The 26062-nt window shown below is 45.2% G+C and overlaps 1 protein-coding gene across 1 annotated transcript in view; it reads left to right on the plus strand.

Moving 5' to 3' along the window:
• Positions 1 to 5426: 5426 nt before the first annotated feature.
• LOC309555171 (surfeit locus protein 4-like) overlaps positions 5427 to 26062 on the plus strand; it is a 36454-nt gene continuing 15818 nt past the window's right edge. Inside the window, exons 1-3 of the mRNA XM_082257015.1 lie at positions 5427 to 5565; positions 21101 to 21287; positions 25090 to 25166. Of these exons, the coding sequence (XP_082113141.1) occupies positions 5518 to 5565; positions 21101 to 21287; positions 25090 to 25166 (312 nt within the window). The 5' untranslated portion in view covers positions 5427 to 5517. The remainder of the gene's footprint in view (positions 5566 to 21100; positions 21288 to 25089; positions 25167 to 26062) is intronic.

Here is a 26062-nt window from a genome sequence, read left to right on the forward strand (position 1 = left end):
AGTGTAAGGGGAGGGCTGTGCAATGTGTAGCCTTTCTATTTCTGGTAATAGAGGGTAAGCATACTGCATACCTCCCATCATTTTGAGATGGGACTGAGGGACACCTATTAGCAAAACTACATAAGAATTATACAAAAAAAAAAAGATTCATTAAACCCATGAGTGCTTTTTTTTTCTTTTTACCACTACTGTGCCTTTATATTGGCCCTTGGAATTTACAAATGCAGCAGTTTAGAAATTGGATGAAAGGTTTAGCACTGGGAAACATGTTTTGAAAGATAAAAATGTGCATTTTATATTCGCTTCCCAACCGCCCTATAGCAGATTTACTGCTACAGGGCGGCCACTCTGTGCAGAATCACGTATATATATTAGGGATCGACCGATTATTGGCAAAGCCGATATATCGAGGGCCAATGTGCACTTTCCACAATATATCGGAATTGGCACTGGAAGTGACCGATATTGCTGATATTTAGGGAAAGTGCTTGTACCGGAGTGATGCCTGCAGCTAGAGGCATCACCCCAGTACCGGTGTCCATAGCCGACGGTCGGCTGTCTTGTAATGACAACCGATGCGGCTGAGAAGCCGCTCGGCTGTCATTACAAGGAGCGGGAGGGGATGTCCCCCCCTCCCGCCGCCTTCCGAGGCTCGCCCGGGTCTCCCATCCCACCGGGAGACCCGGGCAACCAGCCTGCACAGCCGCCGAAGACCAGATCAAAGCCGCATTTGGCTCTGATAGGGTTTCCATGCAAAAACCCGGAAGTAATGTCATGACATCACTTCCGGGTACTCGGCGCCAAATTAAAAAAAATGACAGAATTCAAAACAGCCAAACTTGGCATTTTGAATGCTTTTAAGTGCAGAGGAGGGGTTTAGGGTCTTTCAGATCCCTCCACAAGAGTACCTGTCAAGATAAAAAAAAAAAACATTTTTAAAATGTACGAAAATATCGGCGCATATCGGCTGATACCGATATGCATTGGCCAAAATATTGGTATCGGTAACGAAAAACCGATATCGGTCGATCACTAATATATATATATATATACGCGTGATCCTGCACTTCCGGGTTTTGGGTGCGAGCGCGCGAAGCCGGCAGCTCACTCGCGCTGTGATTTTACACAGCAGGAGCTGATCAGCGGATCCCATGGATCCAATCTCCACTGGGACCCGCTGATCATTTAATACACTGACAGTTTGCCAGTCTGCCACTGTAAACAAGGCAGACTATAATCCTGTGAGTACAGAAGACATGGATCCTGTGAAGAAGAAACACAGATCCATATCTTCTAGTAGTAAAAGCACCTCCCCCACTACACTGAAACATTAGTGAGGAACATTAAACTCTTTGATTACCCCCAATGTTAACTGTCATTAGTACAGTGACAGTGCATATTTTTAGCACTGAATACTGTATCAGTGTCACTGGTCCCCAAAAAAGTGTCTTAAGTGTCATTTAGGTGTCCCATTTGCCAGCTGCAATGTCGCAGTCCCGCTATAAGTCGCTGATCGCCACCATTACTAGTAAAATAAATAAATATTTAAAAATAAATACAAATATTCCATAGTTTTTGCACAAAAAACAATCAATATACGCTTGTTGGTATTTTTTTTTTACCAAAAATATGCAGCAGAATACATATTGGCCTAAAATAATTTTTTTTAATTTTTTTATTGGATGTGTTTTATAGCAGAAAGTAAAAAAAATGTTTTTTTTTTCAAAATTGTCTGTCTTTTTTTTTCTAGCGCAAAAAATAAAAAACACAGAGGTGATCAAATACCACCAAAAGAAAGGTCTATTTGTGGGGGAAAAAAGGACATATATTGTATTTAGGTACGGTGTTGCATTATCACGCAATTGTCAGTTAAAGTAACGCAGTGCCTATTGCAAAAAAAAACATGGCATGGTCAAGAAGGGGGGTAAATCTTCCAGAGGTGAAGTGAATATACAACTATATAGATCAGACCAAAATGAGGGACAAATGAGGAAGAAAGAGGGACAGAGGGACTTTTCTCCAAACCAGGGACAGTCCCTCCAAATCAGGGACAGTTGGGAGCTATGTATGAGACCCTATCCGAGTCCATAGTTGCCAACAGCCCCATTTTGCCCAGGACATTCACAGAATTCAGACCCATGTCCCAGTCTGACCGTGTCCCGGGCAGAATCCCAAAAAATGCGACGGGCTGTCTGATCCCCCCATACAAAAAGTCGAACAGCTCCGCTGTCACCCGGTGTCATCCTGGCCCCGCCTCTAATTAAAATATTACCCCACCTACAGACGAAAAAGTGTCTAAAATTTAAAGGGGTTGCGGATCATGGGCTGTGACAGGTTCACTTTAATTCCAATGTGAATTCTAACACCCTTTTCTTCTTTCCAGGGAGCTGCATGCTGGTGAGTATAGTGTGTAAAGTGAGTATAGTGATTATAGTATGATGTGTATAGTGATTATGGTGAGTATATAGATTATAGTGTGTATAGTGACTATAGTGAGTAAAGTGAGCATAGTGACTATAGTGACTATAGTGTGTATAGAGAGTATAGTGAGTGAGTATAGTGTGTAGATTGATTATAGTGAGTATAGTGTGTATAGTGATAATAGTGAGTATAGTGATTATAGAGTGTATAGTGATTATAATGAGTACAGTGAGTATAGTGATTATAGGGAGTATAGTGAGTATTCTGTGTATAGTGATTATAGTGAGTATAGTGTGTGTGGTGAGTATAGTGAGTGCGTATAGTGTGTATAGCGAGCATAGTGTGTATAGTGATTATAGTGTGTATAGTGATTACAGTGAGTATAGTGATTTCAGTGATTATAGTGAGTATAGTGATTATAAGGAGTATAGTGTGTATAGTGATTATAGGGAGTATAGTGAGTATTCTGTGTATAGTGATTATAGTGAGTATAGTGTGTATAGTGAGTACTCTGTGTATAGTGATTATAGTGAGTATAGTGAGTATAGTGACTATAGTGAGTATAGTGTGTATAGAGAGTATAGAGAGTGAGTATAGTGTGTAGATTGATTATAGTGAGTATAGTGTGTATAGCGAGTATAGTGATAATAGTGAGTAGAGTGTATAGTGATTATAATGAGTACAGTGAGTATTGTGATTATAGTGAGTATAGTGTGTATGGTGAGTATAGTGTGTATAGTGAGTATAGTGTGTATAGTGAGTATAGTATGTATAGTGGTTATAGTGAGTATAGTGAGTATGGTGATTATAGTGAGTATAGTTTGTATCGTGATTATATTGAGTATAGTGTGTATGGTGAGTATAGTGTGTATAATGAGTATAGTGATTATAGTGAGTATAGTGTGTAAAATGAATGTAGTGAGTATAGTGTGTATAGTGAGTATAGTGAGTATAGCGAGTATAGTGTGTATAGCGAGTATAGTGATTATAGTGAGTATAGTGTGTAAAGTGAATGTAGTGAGTATAGTGTGTATAGTGAGTATAGTGAGTATAGCGAGTATAGTGTGTATAGCGAGTATAGTGATTATAGTGACTATAATGACTATAGTCAGCATATTGTGTATAGTGATTATAGTGATTATAGTATGATGAGTATAGTGATTATAGTGAGTATAGTGTGTATAGTGATTATAGTGAGTATAGTGTGTATAGTGAGTATAAGGATTATAGTGAGTATAAGGATTATAGCGAGTATAGTGTGTATAGTGATTATAGTATAGTGTGTATAGTGAGTATAGTGATTATAGTGAGTATAGTGATTATAGTATGATGAGTATAGTGTGTATAGTGTGTATAGTGATTATAGTATGATGAGTATAATGTGTATAGTGTGTATAGTGATTATAGTATGATGAGTATAGTGATTATAGTGAGTATAGTGATTATAGTATGATGAGTATAGTGATTATAGTGAGTATAGTGTGTATAGTGAGTATAGTGATTATAGTATGATGAGTATAGTGATTATTAGGGATGCACCGATCCGACATTAGGATCGGATATCGGCACTGATATGGCCATAAATGCCGGATTGTGGGATCAGTAAAATTAACAGATCCATGGGCGATCCCATTTTGCTCTTTACATAGCTGTGAGGGAGCAGAGAACAGCTGTCAAAGAAAGAAAAAAAAAAGAGCCTCCTGCAAATAGATGAGTATAGTGATTATAGTATGTATAGTGATTATAGTATGATGAGTATAGTGATTATAGTATGATGAGTATAGTGAGTATAGTGATTGTAGTGAGTATGATGGATATAGTGATTATAGTGATTATAGTGAGTATGATGTATATAGTGATTATAGTGAGTATGATGGGTATAGTGATTATAGTGAGTATAGTGAGTATGGTGAGTATAGTGAGTATAGTGATTTTAGTGTGTATAGTGAGTATGATGTGTATAGTGATTATAGTGAGTATGGTGAGTATGATGTGTATAGTGAGTATGATGTATATAGTGATTATAGTGAGTATGATGTATATAGTGATTATAGTGAGTATGGTGAGTATAGTGAGTATAGTGATTTTAGTGTGTATAGTGAGTATGATGTATATAGTGATTATAGTGAGTATGATGTGTATAGTGATTATAGTGAGTATGGTGAGTATGATGTGTATAGTGAGTATGATGTATATAGTGATTATAGTGAGTATGATGTATATAGTGATTATAGTGAGTATGATGTATATAGTGATTATAGTGAGTATGATGTATATAGTGATTATAGTGAGTATGATGTATATAGTGATTATAGTGAGTATGATGTGTATAGTGATTATAGTGAGTATGGTGAGTATAGTGAGTATGGTGAGTATGATGTGTATAGTGATTATAGTGAGTATGGTGAGTATAGTGAGTATGGTGAGTATGATGTGTATAGTGATTATAGTGAGTATGATGTATATAGTGATTATAGTGATTTTAGTGTGTATAGTGAGTATGATGTGTATAGTGATTATAGTGAGTATGATGTATATAGTGAGTATGATGTATATAGTGAGTATGATGTATATAGTGAGTATAGTGAGTATGATGTGTATAGTGATTATAGTGAGTATGATGTATATAGTGATTATAGTGAGTATGATGGGTATAGTGATTATAGTGAATAGTAGAGGATTTCCCTGTATGTAGAAAACAGTCCCCAGCTCTGATCCAGACACATATGGGCATGTTCCTGGTATACTGTCCTTCCCTCCCCCACACCCTGCCCTCTATTCTCCTCACCGACTTTACATTATTCATGACATTTATTCCTCCCGAATCCACGTTGACAGTATGGGCAAATCGCCCTTACCCAAGATGGCCGCGCCGCGTCTGCCGCAGTCCACTTTCATAGTATCACTTCATTGAAGCGTGAGCTGGGGTGCAGGCATTGGCGGAACGGAAGACGTTGTTTCCTTCGCGTCGCGATTTTGTCCAATGGCAGCGAGCCCAGGAGCAAGACGTGGGGACGGGATGCCACGCCCCCGGCACTCATTGCTTTAGTCTGATTGCTAAGCGGACGGGCTCACTGAAGAGCAGCACAGGAGGAGATGGCGCCTAGGGATCTGATGGGAGCTGCTGAGGAACTGGCAGACCAGGTAACAGCTTTACAAAGCCACTGCCCGATCACCCTTCCAGTCTTCTGCTTCTAATACAGCCTTGTCACTGTGTCACTCTTTTTACCATAATGGTACAGTCCATGGCTCCCCTATTCCTTCTCCCAGCAGCTGTTGGTATGTTCCATCATGAATCTTTAGTAGAGGAGAATGGAAAAACCATTTGATAACAGGGGAGCAAAGTGAAATCTGGGCACGTCTTACAATGTCAGTTGTTTAGTGGTGCTATAGGCGCTTACTTTTGATATTAGCTTTGCCCAATATGAGTTAATTTCACCAGTTTGTGTTTCCTAATCCTGCATAATGCATGCTTCCTGGCTGTGCAGTATTAGGCAACCTGTGGCTTTCCAGCTGCTGAGCAACTGCAAGTCCCATCATTCCTCCAGGACAGGCAGCAGCTGCTGGAGAGTAAACAGCTGACCAGAGGATGGTACAACCCTTAAAGTGCAGGGAGATTCTAACAATGAGTTCCTCTACTAAATCAACCATTAAATACATTTTGTTACATCTGTTCAGAAAGTGAAAATAAAGACCTGTTGATCCTGCCAGAAATTCAGTGAGCTGGCCACTGCCCCTGCTGGACTCCTATCAGTTCTTCCTTTGGTGGCTGCATTTCTTTTCTTTTTCCTACCTGTTTTCAACTGGTAATCCCGCCAGTAACACATTTCCTATTCTAGGGTGACAACATTTACCTAGGGTGACAACATTTAACATGCCATATCTATAGAAAGGCAGTGTTGTCACCCTAGACCAGGAACTGTATTTGGACTACAGATCACCTTCCCCCATGTTATGGAGACTAGGATCAGGTTCAGTATTCCAAACACACTTCCTATTCAAGGGTGACAACGCTCACCATGACACATCTATAGACAGGCAGTGTTGTCACCCTAGACCAGGAATTGTATTTGGACTACAGATCACCCCCCCCCCCCATGTTATAGAGAAGAGAAGCAGGTTCTGTATGGCAAACAATTCCTGGTCTAGGGTGACCATGCTCACCATGCCATATCTATAGAAAGGCAGTGTTGTCACCCTAGACCAGGAATTGTATTTTGACTACAGATCACCCCCCCCCCCCCACGTTATAGAGAAGAGGAGCAGGTTCTGTATGGCAAACAATTCCTGGTCTAGGGTGACCATGCTCACCATGCCATATCTATAGAAAGGCAGTGTTGTCACCCTAGACCGGGAACTGTATTTGGACTACAGATCACCTTCCCCCATGTTATGGAGACGAGGATAAGGTTCAGTATTCCAAACGCACTTCCTATTCAAGGGTGACAATGTTCACCCTAGACCAGGAATTGTATTTGGACTACAGGTCACCCCCCCCCCCCCCCCCCATCCCCATGTTATTGAGAAGAGGAGCAGTTTCTGTTCTCCAAACACAATACCTGGTCTATGGTGCCTTTCTTTAGATATGGCATGGTGAGCGTTGTCACCCTAGAATAGGAAGTGGATCGCCAGATGAAAATAAAGCAAGGAAAAGGAAACAAATGCAGTCACCATTATGATTGTTAAAGGCATAGTCTACCTTTTTGAACCAGGCGTTAGGGCAGCACTGTGGTTAGCACTTCGCCTGGCAGCGCTAGGGTCATCGGTTCAAATCCCAACCACGGCACTACCTGCCTGGAGTTTGCATGTTCTCCCTCTGCCTGTGTGGGTTTCCTCCGGGTACTTAGGTTTTCTCCTACACTCCAAAGACATGCTGGAATGTAATTGGCTCCTGTGTAAATTGGCCCTAGTATATATATATGTATAAATGTGAGTTAGGGACCTTAGATTGTAAGCTCCTTGGGGCAGGGACTGATGTGATGTACATTATATACCGGTATGTAAACAGTTGGCACTATATAAGTAGAATGTAATAAGTAATCCATATTTGGGGTATACAGATTGGTGATCGGAGTGTGAAGTGTGATCCCGGATTAGTAATCACAGCGTGTATTTGGCCGTTGGAAGCGATCCCTCGGCTCAGTGAAGAAATATAATCCTCTAGTTAATCTCATCTTTTAATTAAACAATGACTGACTTTAAATCCATAATTAAATCTTTCATTGATTGCATTTTGTGTATCAAATTATTACATAAATTCCATAATTACACGCGTCTGTAAAGGTTTTAGAATTGCTGATGGGATCGTCACAGTGCAAACAAATTCTGCAGGGAGTAGCACATCGAGGAATGGATCGCTTTTCAGAGGAGCAGAAGTTTTTGCTGTCAGAGTAAACAAGCCCTTACTGGGGTTTTTTTTTTTTTTTTTTTGCCGCCTTGTAACTTCCTCCATGAGCTCCAAAACCTCTCATTTCCCTCTCACTGCTGCTTGTATAGAATGAGCAAGGCATGCTAGTTGCGGTCATGTGCGGTGTTCTATGCACGTTACACATCCCATAGTCCATGTCAGGGGTAATCCAGTGAGAATGATTCTTCCATACAGTGGGACCAATGAAAATGAACCTAGCCACCCTCTAACAGGAGGTCAGAGCACAGCAACAAAGGGAGTCTGAGAGCAAGAGAGCATTTCTGAGTTAGGGCTCCTTCACACGGGCGATCCGATCAGATCCACCTGTCAGTTTTTTAGGCGGATCTGATCGGATCCTCCATGCAGCTCTATGGGGCAGCGGATGTCAGCGGAGACACCTCCGCTGACACCCGCTGCCATCCGTATCCAATCCTGTCTGTGAAATCTGGACGGATGGAAACCCTATTTTTCTATCCGTTCAGTAATCGGAGCGGAGCGGATCGGATGAGAGTGGACAGGCGGTCCGCTCTCATTCGATCCCCCATAGAGAGCAGCGGGGGCTGTGACACCTCCCTCTCCGCACTGCAAGCGGAGACGGAGCTGTTATCCGCCGGCTCAGCAGGGATCGTGGATCGATCCCCGCTGAGCAGCACGGATCCGCCTACGGAGGCGGACTGCGTGAAAGAGCCCTTAAAGTGGTATTAAAGGTTTTTTACCTTCATGCATTCTACGTATGAATGCAAGAAACCATCCGTGTGCAGCTACACCTCTTCCTTCCTTCCTTCCTTCCTTCCTTCCTTCCTTCCTTCCCTCCTTTTTCTTTCTTCCTTTCTTCCCTTCTTTCTTTCTTCCCTTCTTTCTTTCTTTCTTCCCTTCTTTCTTTCTTCCTTTCTTTCTTTCTTCCTTCATTTCTTCCTTTTCTTCATTTCTTCCTTTTCTTCATTTCTTCCTTTCTTCATTTCTTAATTTCTTTCTTCCTTTCTTCCTTTCTTCCTTCCTTCCTTCCTTCCTTTCTTTCTTTCTTCCTTTCTTTCTTCATTTCTTCCTTTTCTTCATTTCTTCCTTTTCTTCATTTCTTCCTTTCTTCATTTCTTAATTTCTTTCTTCCTTTCTTCCTTTCTTCCTTTCTTCCTTTCTTCCTTTCTTCCTTCCTTTCTTTCTTTCTTTCTTCTCTTTCTTTCTTCTCTTTCTTTCTTCTCTTTCTTTCTTTCTTTCTTTCTTTCTTTCTTTCTTTCTTTCTTTCTTTCTTTCTTTCTTTCTTTCTTTCTTTCTTTCTTTCTTTCTTTCCTTCCTTCCTTCCTTCCTTCCTTCCTTCCTTCCTTCCTTCCTTCCTTCCTTCCTTCCTTCCTTCCTTCCTTCCTTCCTTCCTTCCTTCCTTCCTTCCTTCCTTCCTTCCTTCCTTCCTTCCTTCCTCCCTCCCTCCCTCCCTCCCTCGAGCCCCATGGCAATCCAGCGATATGCACGAGAGCCTCAACTCTCTGGGGACTCTCCCTCCATTAGCGCCCGCTGCTGATAATCGCAACCAATGAGGAGATGGAGAGGGCGGGCCGAGACGCAGCTCTGTGTGTGAATGGAAACACAGAGCAGTGGCCCCCCCATTGCAGGCTGTTTGCTGTGGGGGCTCTCAACAGGAGGGAGAGGCCAGGAGTGCCAGCGGAGGACCTGAGAAGAGGAGGTTCTGGACTGCTCTGTGCAAAAATATATAGCCTTTAATATTACTTTAAAAATATGTACTTGAAAAAAAAAAATATATATATATATCCTTTATTATTACTTTAAAAATATGTACTTGAATAATATATTTAAAAATGTTTTTTTTTTTTTAAACCTGATTTTAGTGTTACTTTAGTTGCTGTCTGTGTCCACAACAGGGAATTTTTTCCTTCCCTTTGCAGGATTTTAGGCCAATAGGGAAATGAGAGGAAATCTCCCGGGGAAGAGAAAAATAAGAAGAGATTCTAACCATTTCCTCATCTAAATTTAAAAAAAAAAAAAAAAAAAATTGTTTGGAATTTGGGTTTTAGGTGATCTTACATTGCGTATACACTGGCTCAGTCATATTCTCTCTATGGGGGAGGGTACACAGGCTTTTCATTTCAGTTGAGTTCAGTTTGTACATTGCTCTAGGCTTGGCTCACCTATGAGTTTGCTTTCAAAATGTCAGCAGTGATTGCACCAACCAGCAATGCTAAACAATGGGGTCGATTTACTAAAGGCAAATAGACTTTGCAAGCGCAGTTGCTCCAGAGCTTAGTAAATGAGGTGAAGCTTCACTTTACAAAGAATACCCAATCACGTGCAAGGAAAAAAAAAAGTGAATAAATCATTTTTTTTATTTTAAAAATAAAAGAAATCTGATTTTTTTTTTAAAATTAAAATCTGGCTTATTTATTTTTTTATTTATTTAATAAAATGCCTTTGGAGTAAAAAAATATATCTAAAGATAGTTTTCTATTTAAGATACATTAAAAATGTCGTTCATTCTGCATGAAATGGAGCTTAGTTATGTAGCAATTTTTTGGTAAACTCATTCAATGAATCCAAGCTATGCAAGCTGAGATAACATGCACTGCATTGATGCATTCGCACAATTTCACACTGCCAGCAAGAAAAAGGCCTTACATTTGAAGAGCACCTGTCATTTCAGATCCATCATGGCAGTGCCTGTTAGCGGGCATCCACTCGCCTGCTGCCGCCACGTCCCTCATCTTGTTGTGCCACTGCCACATCACCAGCTGTCCCATTAAAGTGAATGGGAATGTCGGTGAGTCAACAGCGGGTCAGAGGAGGAGGAGCTGCTCCGGGACAGAGATGACAGTTGCTCTTTACAAATTTATGATTTAAAGCAAACCTTTTTACTAGTGATTTAAATCATGATTTTAAATTGTGATTTAAATCGACTTGATTTAAATTAAATCCACCCTGGGGAAAAAAAGCATTTTTGCTTGCCCAAGATTTTTTGACGGATGACAGCAGAGCTTTCCCCCCATTTACTAAGTTCTGGAGCAACTCAGTGTGTCTTAAAGCAGAGTTCCCCTCAAAAGTGGAATTTCCGCCTATCTGTCTCCTCCCACCCTCTGGTGCCACTTTTGGCACCTTTCAGGGGGGAGCGGGTACCTGTTTTTTGACAGGTACCCTGTCCCCACTTCTGCTGGGTATGTCAGAGGTTTGGCCCCCTCCTCCTCCTCCCTCCTTCTCCTGCTTCCAGGCCAGTTACCGAGCGCAACGTGCTTCACACATGTGCAGTAGGGACCCGGCCATGGAGCCGCAAGGCTGGGTTCCCTTACCAGCGGTGGCAGCATCCAGCAGACGATGGAAACATCGGCTGTGCTGCCGACATCACTGGACAAGTAAGTGTCCTAATATTAAAAATCAGCAGCTACATTATGTGTAGCTGCTGACTTTTAATTTTTGGAGGGGGGGGCAGAACTCCGCTTTAGCTCCGAATCTTGGATAGACCACCCACCCCTCTGTCTGCCATGCTGATTTCTCTGCAAAATTCAGATGATGATCGCTAGGAGTGGTTGATCTGGTTATATCCATGTGATCAGGCACTGTAATCAGGGTCCAGGGTGTAACAACACATTCCCTAATGCCTTGCACCTAACATGCCTGTATGGGGGGGAACGCGAGAACACGCTTCTCCCGCCACACTGTGTATGCAAAGGCTCACATGGAGAGCAGAGGGTGCATGCTGGGACATTGGTGCCAAGACGTGATGCCGTTATGTGATTTCTCAACTAGGGATAGACCGATGATCGGCAAGGCCGATATATTGAGGGCCGATATGCACTTCCCCAATATATCGGTTCCGGCCCCGGAACTGGCCGATAATGCTGATATTTTTGTGACATCATTCTGCCTTCTTAGGCCGCCTCCCTCGCCTTGTACAGCCTTATCTGGAGTCGGGACTAGTCTCACGGAAGTGTATCACAGCCATACACCCACCCACAGCAGCCCGGTGCCAGCCAGCCACAGGCACTGTACCAGCGAGCCAGCCAGCCACAGCCCCTGTGCTAGCCAGCCACCCACAGACAGGGTGCCAGCTACTCACAGGCCCTGTACCAGCCACCCACCGCCCCTGTGCCAGCCAGCCAGCCACCACAGGGTGCCAGCGAGCCAGCCAGCCACAGCCCCTGTGCTAGCCAGCCACCCACAGACAGGGTGCCAGCTACCCACAGGCCCTGTACCAGCCACCCACCGCCCCTGTGCCAGTCAGCCAGCCACCACAGGGTGCCAGCCACAGGCACTGTACCAGCGAGCCAGCCACCCCACAGCCCCTGTGCTAGCCAGCCACCCACAGACAGGGTGCCAGCTAGCCAGCCACCCACAGACAGGGTGCCAGCTAGCCAGCTACCCACAGGCCCTGTACCAGCCACCCACCGCCCCTGTGCCAGCCAGCCACCACAGGGTGCCAGCGAGCCAGCCAGCCACAGCCCCTGTGCTAGCCAGCCACCCACAGACAGGGTGCCAGCTACCCACAGGCCCTGTACCAGCCACCCACCGCCCCTGTGCCAGTCAGCCAGCCACCACAGGGTGCCAGCCACAGGCACTGTACCAGCGAGCCAGCCACCCCACAGCCCCTGTGCTAGCCAGCCACCCACAGACAGGGTGCCAGCTAGCCAGCCACCCACAGGCCCTGTACCAGCCACCCACTGCCCCTGTGCCAGCCAGCCATCCACCACAGGCTGCCAGCCAGCCACCACCGGGTGCCAGCAAGCCAGTTATTAAGCATTAAACAAAAATTAACATGTTCAGTACCAGATTTGTGTAAAAAATTATTTATTTTTCAAAACTTTAAATGTACAAAATATCAGCCGATACCGATACGTTGTGACCATAATATCGGTATCGGCCCTGAAAAAACCATATCGGTCTATCCCTACCCTCAACGACACCAGGAATAATATAGGGTGGCAAAAATAGGACATTAAAGCGGAGTTCCACCCTGGTTATACATTTTTTTACAAAAATACCCCCGGGACAGTCAGGGCTAGCACATTCCACAATGGCTAGCCTCTGATCTGTCCCGGGTTGCACTTACCTTTCAGGAGAAATACTTACCTTGAAATTGTCTTCTCCAGCGCTGCCATCTCAGGTGTGGGCAGCTTGAAGCCAGCACGATCCTCTTCCGCGTCCTCTTCGGTCCTCTTCCTCCTTCTTCGGTCCCACGATGCACTGCACCGGCCCCGACGTCACTTCCGGGTCGCGCGCGTCATCCCTCCACAGCTTCTGGGCATGCCCAGAAGCTGTTTAGAAGGGGATGACGCGCGCGCCCCGGAACTGACGTCGGGGCCGGTGCAGGCGCAATGATTCCTGGGAGCTATGACGTTCAGCTCCCAGGAATCATTGCAAAAGCCAGGAAGTGACGAATCGCCGTGGCCGCCGAGGGGAGGAAGAAGGAAGTAAGGTGAGTATATTTTCTCTAAAAGGTAAGTGAAAAAAAAAAAAAATTGCGATTATCCATTTGTTTTTCAGGTGACCGGGAGCGAGAAGATGGAGGTAAGTATAAATTTCGGGTGGAACTCCGCTTTAAGCTGAACTTTTAAACCCCCCCCCCTTAAGCTAGCACAGTAGCCGGATGTGATTGTACATGCTGCAGTATGAATTATACCGGGCTGCAATGCAACTGTGAGCCTAACGCTGGCCTTGTGGTTGCTGTGCAGTATTCCCATTTAAAAGATTATTTCGACTGTCCAAAAAAAAAAAAAATATGCATTTCAGAGGCCGCACAATACCAGGAGACTGAGTGTGGACATGCTATGACCTTGTCACTCCGTTACTTTGTAGCCTACAAATCTATCTTTTCAGGCGATTCATAGCTGGATACATGGTTTTTGATTACAGTACTTCTCTATGCAGCTGCAACCCCCCTGGTGTGCCATGATTATCAGGACCTGCATTACAGAACCCAAGTAGTTATTAAAGATGGCGATTCTGACGCTAGCTTCCAATGCTACAACAAGTCCATCGCTCTGGGTTGTAGATGGAATCACTGCAACACAGAACTTACTGTGACTGACATTCAGTTTTTCTTAGCAGTAGAAATGCTAATGAACACGACTCTGTGGATGCCAGTTTAGACAGAGAATTAAAGCAGTTCACTTTAAAAAGAAAAAAAAAAAAATAATAATAATAAATGCGCATTTCTCAATTAGTTCTTTGACGGACACAGCTCCTGGTATTCATAACTATTGGGTTATACTGCCCCCTACAGGAGTAGGACACTAGGCAGAAATAAATTCTGGCTACACCTATGGGCAGTCCCAGGGGGTATACTCCCTCTCTCTGCTATAGCCACTCCTAGTTTTTTCTGCCTAGTCAGGAGTAAGGACCTAGTTTCTTGCTGGGATCTTTGGTCCTGGCAAAATATTTTAGAAAATGTTTTCCTCCTGGATTTTTCCTGTGAGATCTACAATCAACTGCCAGACTGGGCAACGGGCTGGGTAAAACTAGATCCAGTGGTAACCCCAGTCTGGCCAGCATGTGCGCGCAGACCTCAGCTCCACACTAGGTCGGCCGCAACATAACCCACCAGACGAGGGCTGGCCTGCAAGTAAAATGCCTCCGAAGATCACATTCAACCTGGCCTCAGCCTGAGAGGCAGCGTTCCTCCTGGCTGACAGCCAGCAGTTTAACACTGCTTTGGGACATCCCAATGGTTAAAGCAGAGTTCCACCCAAAAGTGAAACCTCCGCTCATTTTCTCCCCCCCCCCCCTCCCCCGGTGCCACTTTTGGCACCTTTCAGGGGGGAACAGGTTTTTGACAGGTATCCTTCCCCACTTCCGGGAGACGGCGCCGTCCCTCGGAAGTTTGGCCCCCTCCTCCTTCCCCCACTGCCGAGCCAATTCAAATTTGAAGCGCGCTTTGCGCATGCGCAGTAGGGACCCGCCCGTGAAGCCCCAAGGCTTCACTGCCGGGTTCCCTCACCGGCAATGGCGGCGGCAGCACCCGACAGCCGATGGAAACATCGGCTGCGGTGCCGACATGGCTGGACTCCAGGACAGGTAAGTGTCCTAATAATAAAAGTCAGCAGCTACAGTATGTGTAGCTGCTGACTTTTTTAATTTTTGGAGGGGGAGGGGGTGAGGCTAGAACACTGCTTTCAGGAGCTGTGTCTGTCAATAAACGAAAGAAAAAAAAATGGGATTGTTTGACTTTGACTGCTGCTCAGGGGCTCTGGGCTTCTGCGAACTGGCAGCCTCCAGAAAGAAGAAACAGGAGCGATGCTGGAGGCAATTTACAGTAAAAAAAAAAGTATTTTGGTAGCATAACTATTAATGTGGAATTTTTTTCTTGTTAAAAAAAAAAAAAAAAAAGATATTCTTTAACCAGTTCTGGACCAGAAGGTTTTACCCCCTTAATGACCTGGCCTTTTTTTGCGATTAGGCACTGCTTATTGCATCTACAAACTAGAGGATAGATATTTCTCCTTTTTATACATTTTTTTTTTTTTACTAGTAATGGTGGCGATCTGTGATTTTTAGTGGGACTGTGACATTGCGGCGGACATTTTCGGACCCCTAACTGACATTTTTGACACTTTTTGGGGGGAACATTACTACAGTAATCAGTGCTTAAAAATAAAAATAAGCACTGGTATGGTACTAATGACACTGGCAAGGGGTTAACACAGTGGTGATCAAAGGGTTAAGTTTGAGCCTAGGGGGGGGGTGTTCTCTAACTTATAGAGGATGGGCTTGTGAAATGATCATGGAGACCTGTGATCCTATATAGAAGGATCACAGGGGCTCTGTGATCATTTCAGAGAGAAGAGTCGGCTGTGTTTACAACAGCTGACAATCCTTCTTTCTCAGCGGGGAACAATCATGAGTGCCCGGCGGCAATCGCGGCTGCCAGTCTCGTGGATCGGCAATCGCGGCTGCCTAGTGGGGGTGGAAGTGCGCCGCTGCGCGCTCGCCCCCCAGCACCACTCCCGCGAACCGACGTAGCCGTATGTCAATTTGCGCAGCCGGGCCAGCCTGCCGGGTGGTAGGTCGGCAAGTGGTTAACAAGTTGTTCTGGGTAAAGTTCCACTTTAAACTGCTTCTTCGAATTGCTCGGCCTTAGGGCTGCTACCTGCTAATCACATCATCCGCAGTGTAAATGATGGGGTGTTTAGTGAAATGAATACAAGTTGTCAGGTATATCATTTTCAGCTTTGCACCTCTTCATGTGATTGGACACTCTGGCGGTCCTGTGTAACACACCCAGGTCCTCTCTTTCATTAGTGGTGTATACAGTCATGGTTAATGATACATTCAATCAGCCATAGAACCTTTTGTAATGTGTGAAATTAAAGGGATGAATTGGCAGTGCTGCCGGTGTTAAGTCCTTTGTGCTGACAGCTGGTAAAAAAAAAAAAAGTTATAAAGAAATAAAACTAAACAAAAGCACAATAAATGTTTGCAGTGCCAGATGAGCCGTGTAAATCTGCACACAAATAAATCCACGTGTGGCATTGTTTTATTGTGAGGGCACGGCACTGTTCAGTGATTCGTTTATATAGACCGTTAGCAGGAAGCCCTGGCACACTGGATGTCAAAGTGAGCCGTAAAGATAATTCTAAGAAGTATTCACCCTTAACCACTAAGGCTCCGTTCACATCTAGGCGTTTTGGGGCGTTTTTGGGGCGTTTTTCTGCTCTAGGATCAGCTCTCAAAACGCCCAACAAGACAAATCCTATTCATTTCAATGGCCCCTGTTCACATCTGAGCGTTTTGACGCTGTATACAAAACGCCCAACGCTCAAAAAAGTACATGAGCTTCTTTTTGGGCAGATTACAGGCGTTTTCCATTGATCTCTATTCAATCTAAAAACACCTGCACAAAAATCGCGGTAAAAATCGCGGTAAAAAACGCCGCAAAAATCGCGGTAAAATCGCGGTAAAAAACGCGCGAAAAACGCTACGCTCAGGTGTGAATGTAGCCTTAAGCCCCGGAAGATTTTACCCCCTTCCTGACCAGGGGTTTTTTTGCGATTCGGCACTGCATGACTTTAACGGACAATCGCGCGTTCGTGCGACGCTGTACCTGTGTGTATGTATGTATGTGTGTGTGTATGTGTGTGTGTGTATATATATATATATATATATGTATGTATGTGTGTGTGTGTGATATTATTATTTTTTTTTTTACAGAATTTGTTGCTAGGAGTTACTATTTGCTACTAGTTTTCTATATGTAATGCTAGTGTGGGCCCCCGGGTGTGACAGCTTGCGCACAGGGTACGCACAGCGCATGCGCTCCTGAATGGCCGGGCAATCTTCTGGGACCTCTGATGTGTCCCAGAAGATTGCAGGGAGGGGGAGAGGAGAACCTCACTCTGGGCGCCGAGGCGCTCCCAGCGGAAGTGGAGCGGGTACCTGTTAAAACTAAGTACCCCCCGCCCCCCAAAAAAAAAGACATGCCAAATCTGGCATGTCAGGGGGTCAGGAGTACTTAAAGTGGAAGTTCCACTTTTGGGTGGAACTCTGCTTTAGACAAAGTAGAAAGCAGAAGTTAACCTGCTCCTTCAGTCTCTGCCCATCGCCTTCCAGAATATATTTCTTGTCTCTAAGCTCTGGCAGTTTCATGTTTCAGGGGGCTGGTGAAGGTTGTGGGTTGCTTTGCATGTCAGGAAGCGGGTAAGCAAGAAAAAATGCAGACCCGGAAAATGGAGTCTCACTCTGCAGGTTGAGATAGCTGTATGGGTTAGAGGGCACTGATAGAACTAAGCACTGGTAGCTGAGAAGACGCAGGATTCTACAGCTGGGGCCCGGCCATTATAATGACTGGGGAAAAAGTTATTCTGGAGTGAAGCCCCGTACACACGCACAGATTGTTGGCCGTAAATTTTCAGCCAACGTCCGATCTGCCGATTGTCGGCTTGTTAGTATGATGCTTCCGACAAGCAACTGCGAATTTTCGGCCGAAAAAAATCTGGTGTGCATGCTATAAAATTTTTGTTGGCCAACAAAGAACGGCCGATTGTTCCTCAGTCAGTACAGATTTCGGCAGACAAAAATTAGATGAGCAAGACTGGGCATGCTCAGAGAAGAAAAAACACACGGAAAGTCAACCATCACATGACATCACTTCTGAAGTTGTTTTTTGTTGGCCAACAAAAGTCCAGTGCAAGTCTAGAGCACATTTCAACCAACAAACACTGGACAAAAGTTGGCCCATCAGATGGCCAACAATCTGTGCATGTGTACGGGGCTTTAATTCCAAGTCTGTTTACAGAGCTGATGTTCTGATGTGACCTGCAAATAGAAAAACCCCAAGCTGGCACCAGGTTCTGCGCACACACTGGCTGGCACCATGAACTGTTTACACACTTTGTGATAACCTTTGATTTTTCTATTGTACACATTTGCAAGTTGATTATAGCAAGGTAGATAAATGAACTTTTATTTTCTCTTACATTCATTGACTGATACAGCTTCTGTTCATTTTTGACCATAGGGTTTATAGTGCCACCTACAAGATTAGGACACTAGGCCAAAAAAGAATCCAGCACCACCTATGGGCAGTCCTAGCGGGTATAAACCCCCTCTCTGCTATAGGCTAACCGTTCTTTCTGCCTAATATTTCTGGAGTCAGGACCTAGTTTCCTGCTGGGAATCAACAGCTGGCTGGGCTACAAGCTGGGTAATCTAGATCCAGTGGTCACACCAGTCTGACCAACGAGTGCACAGCGACCTTTAGCTACACGCTGGGTCTGCTGCAAACTGGCAGGGCAGGGGGAGCCCAAACCACCCATTTATGGTCCCGTAGTGCTTTCAGTGCATTCTCCCTGTCATGTTGCTCTTCTGTTTGGGGTTGGACCTCTCCCCTAAAGTGGATCATCCTGTATCTTGTCCATCATACCAGAAGAGGAGTCTCTTCCTTTTAAGGATCCTGCAGACAGGAAGTCAGTTGGTTGCCCGCTCTAGACTCATGGTAACAAACTTAGCACTCTGCCCAGTGTTGGCGTGGCTTTGGTATAGCAGACCTCACTGGGTGGGCTGGGCTCCTACACCAAAGACTGGGTAAGAAACTGTTTTCCCCAGTCTTATGAGAAACTGGCGGGCCACCTGGTCAATGGCCTCAGGGGTATAGTGTGATGCATCCTTGGATGTGGCTCTCTTGCCTTCCATGCTCCCCTTTTTGGTGGTAGTAGTTTGCTAGGTTCTCTGGCTTCAGTGTTGGTCTGAGGACTAGGCATCTGGGCAGGCCTTGGCCGACTTCCCTTCCAAGGAGATGCAGCTTTTTCGTTCTTTCGGCTGCCCTGAATATTTTCATTAGGGGGCAGAACTTCAAAATAGATTCATCATTTCGATGGTGGCCTCCCTTCCTCAGGGATTTTTTTGGCCTTAATAGATATTAAGGATGTGTACCTGCATGTTCTCCTCTGTGCCGGGCACCAACGCTTCTTCAATTTGCGGTCGGGTATGTGCACTAGTTTGTGGCGCTCCCTTTTGGTCTGGCTTGGGTATTAAGCAAGGTGCTGACTCTGGTCCTGTCATTGCTGAGACAACAGGGGATTTCCATGATTGGTTATCTGGACGATCTTCTCTGAGCTGACATTCCTTCTGCGATGATGGACAACGTTGTGCTCACATTGCATACTCTGCAGGTGCTTGGATGGGTCCTGTACCTCAGAGTCCACTTTGTACGAACAAGAGGATGGAGTATTTGGGTCTGATGTTTGACTCCGACCCAAGGCTGAATCTGCTGGATAAGCTCCAAAAGCTCCAGTCGGTGATTCAGCTGCTGCTGTTCCGCATGTGGGTTCTGGGTCTCATGATATCCATCTTTGCGTTGATTTTGCATGCGCAGTCTCACACAAAGGGTCTGCAGTTGGTAATTCTCTTCAAGTGGGACAAGTCTCCCCTGTCCTTAGACAATCACATTAGGCTGGTCAAGGGGTCAACACCTTTGGCGTGGTGGCTCTAGTCTCTCTAGCCTTTGGCTAGGGAGTCGTCTTCTCCAGGGCACTGGACCACGATAACTACAAATGCCAGCCTACCCGGGCGGGGAGGGCACCTGGGGCCAAGGTTGGCTTAAGGCCGCTGGATGCTGGAGGAGGCTCTTCTACTGATCTATGTCCTGGTCCAGTCGGTTCGTGTATACCTGTCTGCCATTGCTTACTTCACAAAAATAGAATCGGACTTCTGGATTATGCACAGGCCATGAAAAAGGCCTAGCAACCGCCTCTGCAACCATTTCTCGATAGGTCTGGTAGATAGTGGTTCAGACTTATGCTGTTAAGGGTTGGGCTCCTCTCTTCCCGATCAAGGCGCACTCGACCAGGGTGATTAGTGCCTGGGCATTTTGACATCAGGGTGTCCGTGTCTCAAGTTTGCAAGGCGGCTACCTGGTCGTTAATGCATACCTTTACTAACTTTTTACGAGGTCAGTGGTATTTTTTATTTTTTTTATCTTTTGGATGCAAAGTTTTACAGTCTGTTTGAGTTTTCATGTTTCCCCCTTGGGGGGGGTTTACCTCTTTGGGTGGTTGCCTGTTTTGCCTGTTGGCTCTTTTTTTTTTTTTTTCCCCCACCCTTCAATGAGGCACTGCTTTGGGACACCCCTATGGTCAAGAACAGACGCTGTGTCCGTCCATGAACCTAAAAGAAAAAAAAAGTGGATTTTTTTTTCTTACTTCCTGAAAAATCCCTGTCTCAGAGTTCATTAATGGACACAGCACCCACCCCTCCTTCCTCTTTTTTTTTTTTTTTCATGTACTGCTTTGTGACTAACTGGCTTGCCTATAGCAGAGGGGGGGATTATACGAGTTAGGACTGCCCATAGACAGTGCTGTGTTCTTTTTTGGCCTAGTGTCCTACTGCTGTAGGCGGCGCTATAAACTCTATGGTCAGAAATGAACAGAAGCTGTGTCTGCTAATAAAGAGAGAGAGAGGGATTTTACAATGAGTGACAAAAAATCCAGTGTTTAATTTTTTTAAATTTCTTCTCAAATATATCATGAACCTATTCTGCAGTGTTTTATTCACATCATTCCCTGTCTGTCTCGGCATGAAACGTCCTGCAGAGGGAATTGATCTCCTGTCCCCATAGATGCAAAGCAAAAGTGTTAACCACAACGCTGTGTGCTCAGCCTGTACTTCCATGTTTTCTGGATAGTGAGAGTTTACCCCAGTGGTGCTTTTCTATATTCCAATTAAAACTTGGCAATAAAAGGAACGTATGGTGTTTTTGAAGAGAGATACCCAGATGGTTTCTATGGGCAAGCTGTGTTTTCCAGTACTGAGAAGTTTACATCGTCTATGTAATCTGTTTTGCAGTTCCTCCGAGTTACCAAGCGGTATTTGCCTCATCTAGCCCACCTGTGCCTGATCAGCACCTTCCTGGAAGATGGTCTCCGTATGTGGCTACAATGGAACGAGCAGCGAGATTACATCAGCATGTCGTGGGGCTGCGGGATGTTCCTGGCTACCGTCTTCGTCCTTATCAATATGTTTGGACAGCTGAGTGAGTGCGAATGCCATATAGAGGGGACACGTTTCTTGAGTGATCAGCCTCTCGCTATTAAACAATCCCCATTGTGTATTACAGGTCTTCTTAAAGCATAAGTACATTTTAAGACACAGTGCATTTATTATTTTTCTCCCTTTATCCTGACCAAGCCAAACCTCCCCCTCCACGGGTGGATACTTACCTTGACCGGCAGCTGCAGCCTCCAAGTGATTGTGTACATCCAATGCCACCATCCTGGTTGCACCTGCGTATTACAGCCCCACTACCTTCTATGGCGGCTATCTTCAAACTATGGCCCTCCAGTTGTTCAGGAACTACAATTCCCATCATGCCTAGTCATGTCTGGGAATGTCAGAGTTTTACAATGCCTCATGGGATGTGTAGTTCCAAAACAGCTGGAGGGCCGTAGTTTGAGGATCCCTGTTCTATGGGACGGTCGGTCTTTGTCAATGGCCTAGTGACCCCATCACATAGAAGTCAGTGGTGCTGTAATGCACAAATACAGCCAGGGCTGCTGTTAGACATTATTGGGCCTTGTACAGCCTAGCTGACTAGAACAGCTGACTAGAACAGTAGACCAGGCCTAACAGGTAGCTCCAGCCACATGAACAAACCACTCATGCAACCAGAATACCTGTGAGAATGAACCCTTAGTTATATTTGTTTTTGTTATATTTTTTACATTTTTTGAACAACCCTATGGGGGGTTGGGGAAATAGACACCTAACGTCTAACTTTTGAGACAGAAATCGAGGACACAGATTCCTCAAGCCTTTCTCTGCAGCACTACTTGCAGAGTGAATGAACTGGAAGTGCTCTTTACAGAGGATCCCTGTTCATTCATAAACTGAAGCATTGCAAACACAGGGAAGGGCAATAGGGGGATAAGTCCCAGCAATGGCACCCACTCCTGCTTCTCTTGGCCCTCCTGTTAAATTTATGGGTCCTGGGCTTTGTACAGAAGGGGAGGTGCTACCCCCTTATCAGCGGCCCTGGGTACAGCAAGCTTGCAGCAGTCGATGTAATAAATCGCTGTAATTGTAGCTGCCAGATTGAGGCAAGTATGCAACTGTAGAGTGGGGACAGGCGGTGGAATATTAGGTTAGGAGGCAAAACTGATATCCTAATAAGTTGTCTTAAAGTCTAATTAAAGTGTTTGTTACCCAAACAAAAAAACAGATCCTGTTCGCTTAAAGCATGAATAACAGCACAGTGCTTGTGCTGTGTAATTTTGGTCCCTTTTATCACCTAAAAAAAAAAACCTGGCTGGTCCTGCCTGGCTATACCCTCCTCCCCTGTAAACTGACCACGGTTCATGGCTGCTAACACCGTGGTCAGTGTACGTGCCTCCATCATCCGCAGCTCTGCTCTGTGTCAGTGCCCGCCCCCTCCCCTCCTGCTTCTTTGAGAACTACAATAAAAAACATCCCATCCCCTCTGTAAAATAATGTTATGTGCCCCTGTGTCTGTGTTATATAAAAAAGCTGCCCATCTGTACCTATATCAGAGTGTCTCCCGGTGCTCACGTGACTCCTCCCCGCTGACATCAGTGGGAGTGCTCGGCCCCGTCCGCTATAGCTGTCAGCTGGAGAGAGCTGAGGAGTCACGTGAGCGCCGGGAGACGCTCTGATATAGGTACAGATGGGCAGCTTTTTTTATAGAACACAGACACAGGGGGCACATAACGTTATGTTACAGAGGGGATGGGATGTTTTTATTGTGTTGACTTAACCATTTTAACCTTGATAGGGAGTCTGTGCAAGGTGCCTGTTTTTAGAGGCTCTATCTCTGCATATTGCTCTGAGTTGGAAATATTAGCTTCTATCAGAGGCTTTTTAGGCAAAGCATTTTGCTTGATCTTTTTAAAAAAAAAAAAACAGCCCTGCTTATAAAAAGAACATTCTAATAGTATAGCCTATATCACCTTCTAAACCATGAAAATATGACCCTAGTTTTTTTCTGAAGGGAAGAGCCTCATGCCTTACCAGATCAGTATAGACCTTTCTGCAGACCGCAGTGGTCAATGCAAGTCAGGTGATGTCAGCTATCTTCCTCCTTTCATTCCCTGGCTTTATTGATTCTGTATATGTATAATCTCAGGAGGAAAAGGGGAAGTAGGATTAGTTTCCTTATGCTGTCTAGGATTAGACAGTGAAAACAACACTTCTGGTATGTAATGTTTTAAAGCGATACAGCAGCAAAACTGGGAAAAAGCAAATGTGGTGTATGTATGTAGATATGTAGATATGTAGATAGATGTGTATGTAGCACCCTACAGATAGGTGCTAGGTAAATGCATAGTGGGCCTTGTCTGCCTAACAGCAGGGCCAGGTTTATTTTGCTAGGTAGGTTGTCATGGTTTCCACGTGTGTCTCCTGAGAGGAGAGTCTCCCCATTGGTTCTATTAGAGGCTTCTGATAGGGCGATGGAGGAAACCCAATCAGAGATGCATTCGGACTTGTATCTACTCCAGAAGGCAGATTCTGCCGCAGAGGATTCTGGGAAGGGGTATAGGTCTGAAGGGGGTGCATGGCTCGTGGTCTTTGGCAGGAAGCAGAGTCCCAGGAAGGAGAGTGTGGCTGTCTCTCCTCCTGTCTGAGGAAGGCAGATGTCTAGAGGTGTCAGTTGAGAATCCAGAGAGTGCTGAGGTGAACAGAGGGGATCCGGTGTGCTGATAACCAGCGGAGAGTGAGAGGGGTCCAGTCCCAGGAAAGCCTACACAGGTCATGAGTACTGACGATTGCCCCTGGGGGGTCTACCTTAAGTGTTAGAGGAGGCCGCTCCGGAGAAGGTTCTGGGATCCAGTGTCAGATAGCTGTAAAGGGGGTACATAGTCAGTGGACCCTGAAGTTAGAGGGGGTACATAGTCAGTGGACCCTGAAGTTAGAGGGGGTACATAGTCAGTGGACCCTGAAGTTAGAGGGGGTACATAGTCAGTGGACCCTGAAGTTAGAGGGGGTACATAGTCAGTGGACCCTGAAGTTAGAGGGGGTACATAGTCAGTGGACCTTTGAAGAGCTAAAAGTGTAAAGGGGGCACCTGCAGTTTGGGCCCTGAATTGTACAGAGCATCAGTTGAGACTGAGTTGCAGCCATACAGGAATTCACGTCAAGCTACCTCAAGCCAGTGCCAGGCTGGGGGAGAAGTAGTCAGTGACTTTGCAGTGCGGCAGTGTCAGTAGTTCTATACTTCACAGTCCTGAGTCTTAAAGTCGAGGATTTAGCACTTCTTCTAAGTTAGTGTGTTCTAAGCGTCAGTGAGCGTCGCCTGGTGTCAAGACAGCGTTAACAGACATTTTCAGGAAAAAGTCCGAAGTTGTACTTAGTTGAGCCAAAAGGAGTATCCCACTCCCTTCCCCCCATTCCCTTCTCCCATCCCCTTCAAATACAATAAAAACAACAAAACAAAGATGCCGAAGTTGTCCCATGTTTCAGTTCTCACACCCTGGGCCCCACAGCTCACATGGGCTGGAGAGGTAACTGGTAACGATGGCAGACCCACATCAGGCCATAGGCCTGGAAAAACCTGTTTTCACCTGCCTGTGACTTCGCAAGAGGAGGGTGGACTTGGAGTCTGATGAGGCCAGGCCAGTGCAAATGGAGTGACCTCTCGGTCCCTTTTGCAGTCCTTATCCATATCAATTAAAGAGATTTGGGAGAGGAGGGAGAGGTGTTGACTTGCTTAGGTCCCCGTTCCATTTCTGCTATATGAGCAAACACCTGATTAATTGTGAGACATCCTTCTTTTCTCAGTTAGATACTTGTGTTAATATTATGCTTTGCTTGTCTCTGTACAGCTGGATGTGTCCTTGTCCTTACTAGGAAATTTGTACCCTATGCTTGCCTTGGCCTCTTTGTGATCATCGTCCTCCAGGTAAGTGGACATAGTCCAGTTCTGTATTTTGCAATTTCAATATAACATCTTAGTTTATTCTTGCCGACTAATTTGATGTTGTAAGCTGCTGTAAAATAAATATCAATTTTGCAAAAACACATAGAAGAGGAGAAACTCAGAATAACCAGGCTGCATGTAATCTGCCCTTAACCACTTACCGCAAAGTGACGTGTATATATACGTCGGGTAACTTTCCGGGGGTATACCGGGATGATGCCTCTAGCTAGAGGCATCATCCTGGTACCGTGGTTTAGTGTCAACGGTCGGCTTTCCGTCTGTAACGACCGATGCTGCTCTGGAGCCGCTCAATCGCTACCCGGGTGAGCGTGAGGGGACGCCCCCTTCCCGCCGCCTTCCGTGACTTTTTTTACCGGGGCTCCCATCCCACAGGGAGCCCCGAGCACCCAGCCTGCATGTCCTTCGGCTGGATGGAGTCCCGATCAAAGCCGGAAACTGCTTTGATCGGGTCTCCCATGACGTAACTCGGAGGCGACGTCCATGACGTCACTTCACGGGTTACTGTGCTGCAAAAGGCGGCATATTTAAAAAACGGCTGTATGCAAAAACGCCATTTTCTGCGTTTTGCATACATGGAAGTGTAGTGGAGGGGTCTAGGGGTCTCGATCCCTCCATAAAGTGTACCTGTCACTACATATTGGTGTCACAAGGGATGTTTACATTGCTTGTGACAGCAATAAAAGTGATCAGATTTTTTTTTTTTTTTTTTAAAAACTGTAATAAAGTTAAATAAATAAATAGGAAAAAAAATTTTAGCCGTCACCATTAGCTCGCGCACAAAAAAAAACGTGTACGGAAGTCGAGCCACAAATGAAATCGCTGTTCAAACCACACATGTGAGGTATCGCCGTGATCGC

Source organism: Pelophylax lessonae (genome assembly GCF_965119305.1).
Source record: "Pelophylax lessonae genome assembly, chromosome: 4".
Taxonomy (NCBI): Eukaryota; Metazoa; Chordata; class Amphibia; order Anura; family Ranidae; genus Pelophylax; species Pelophylax lessonae.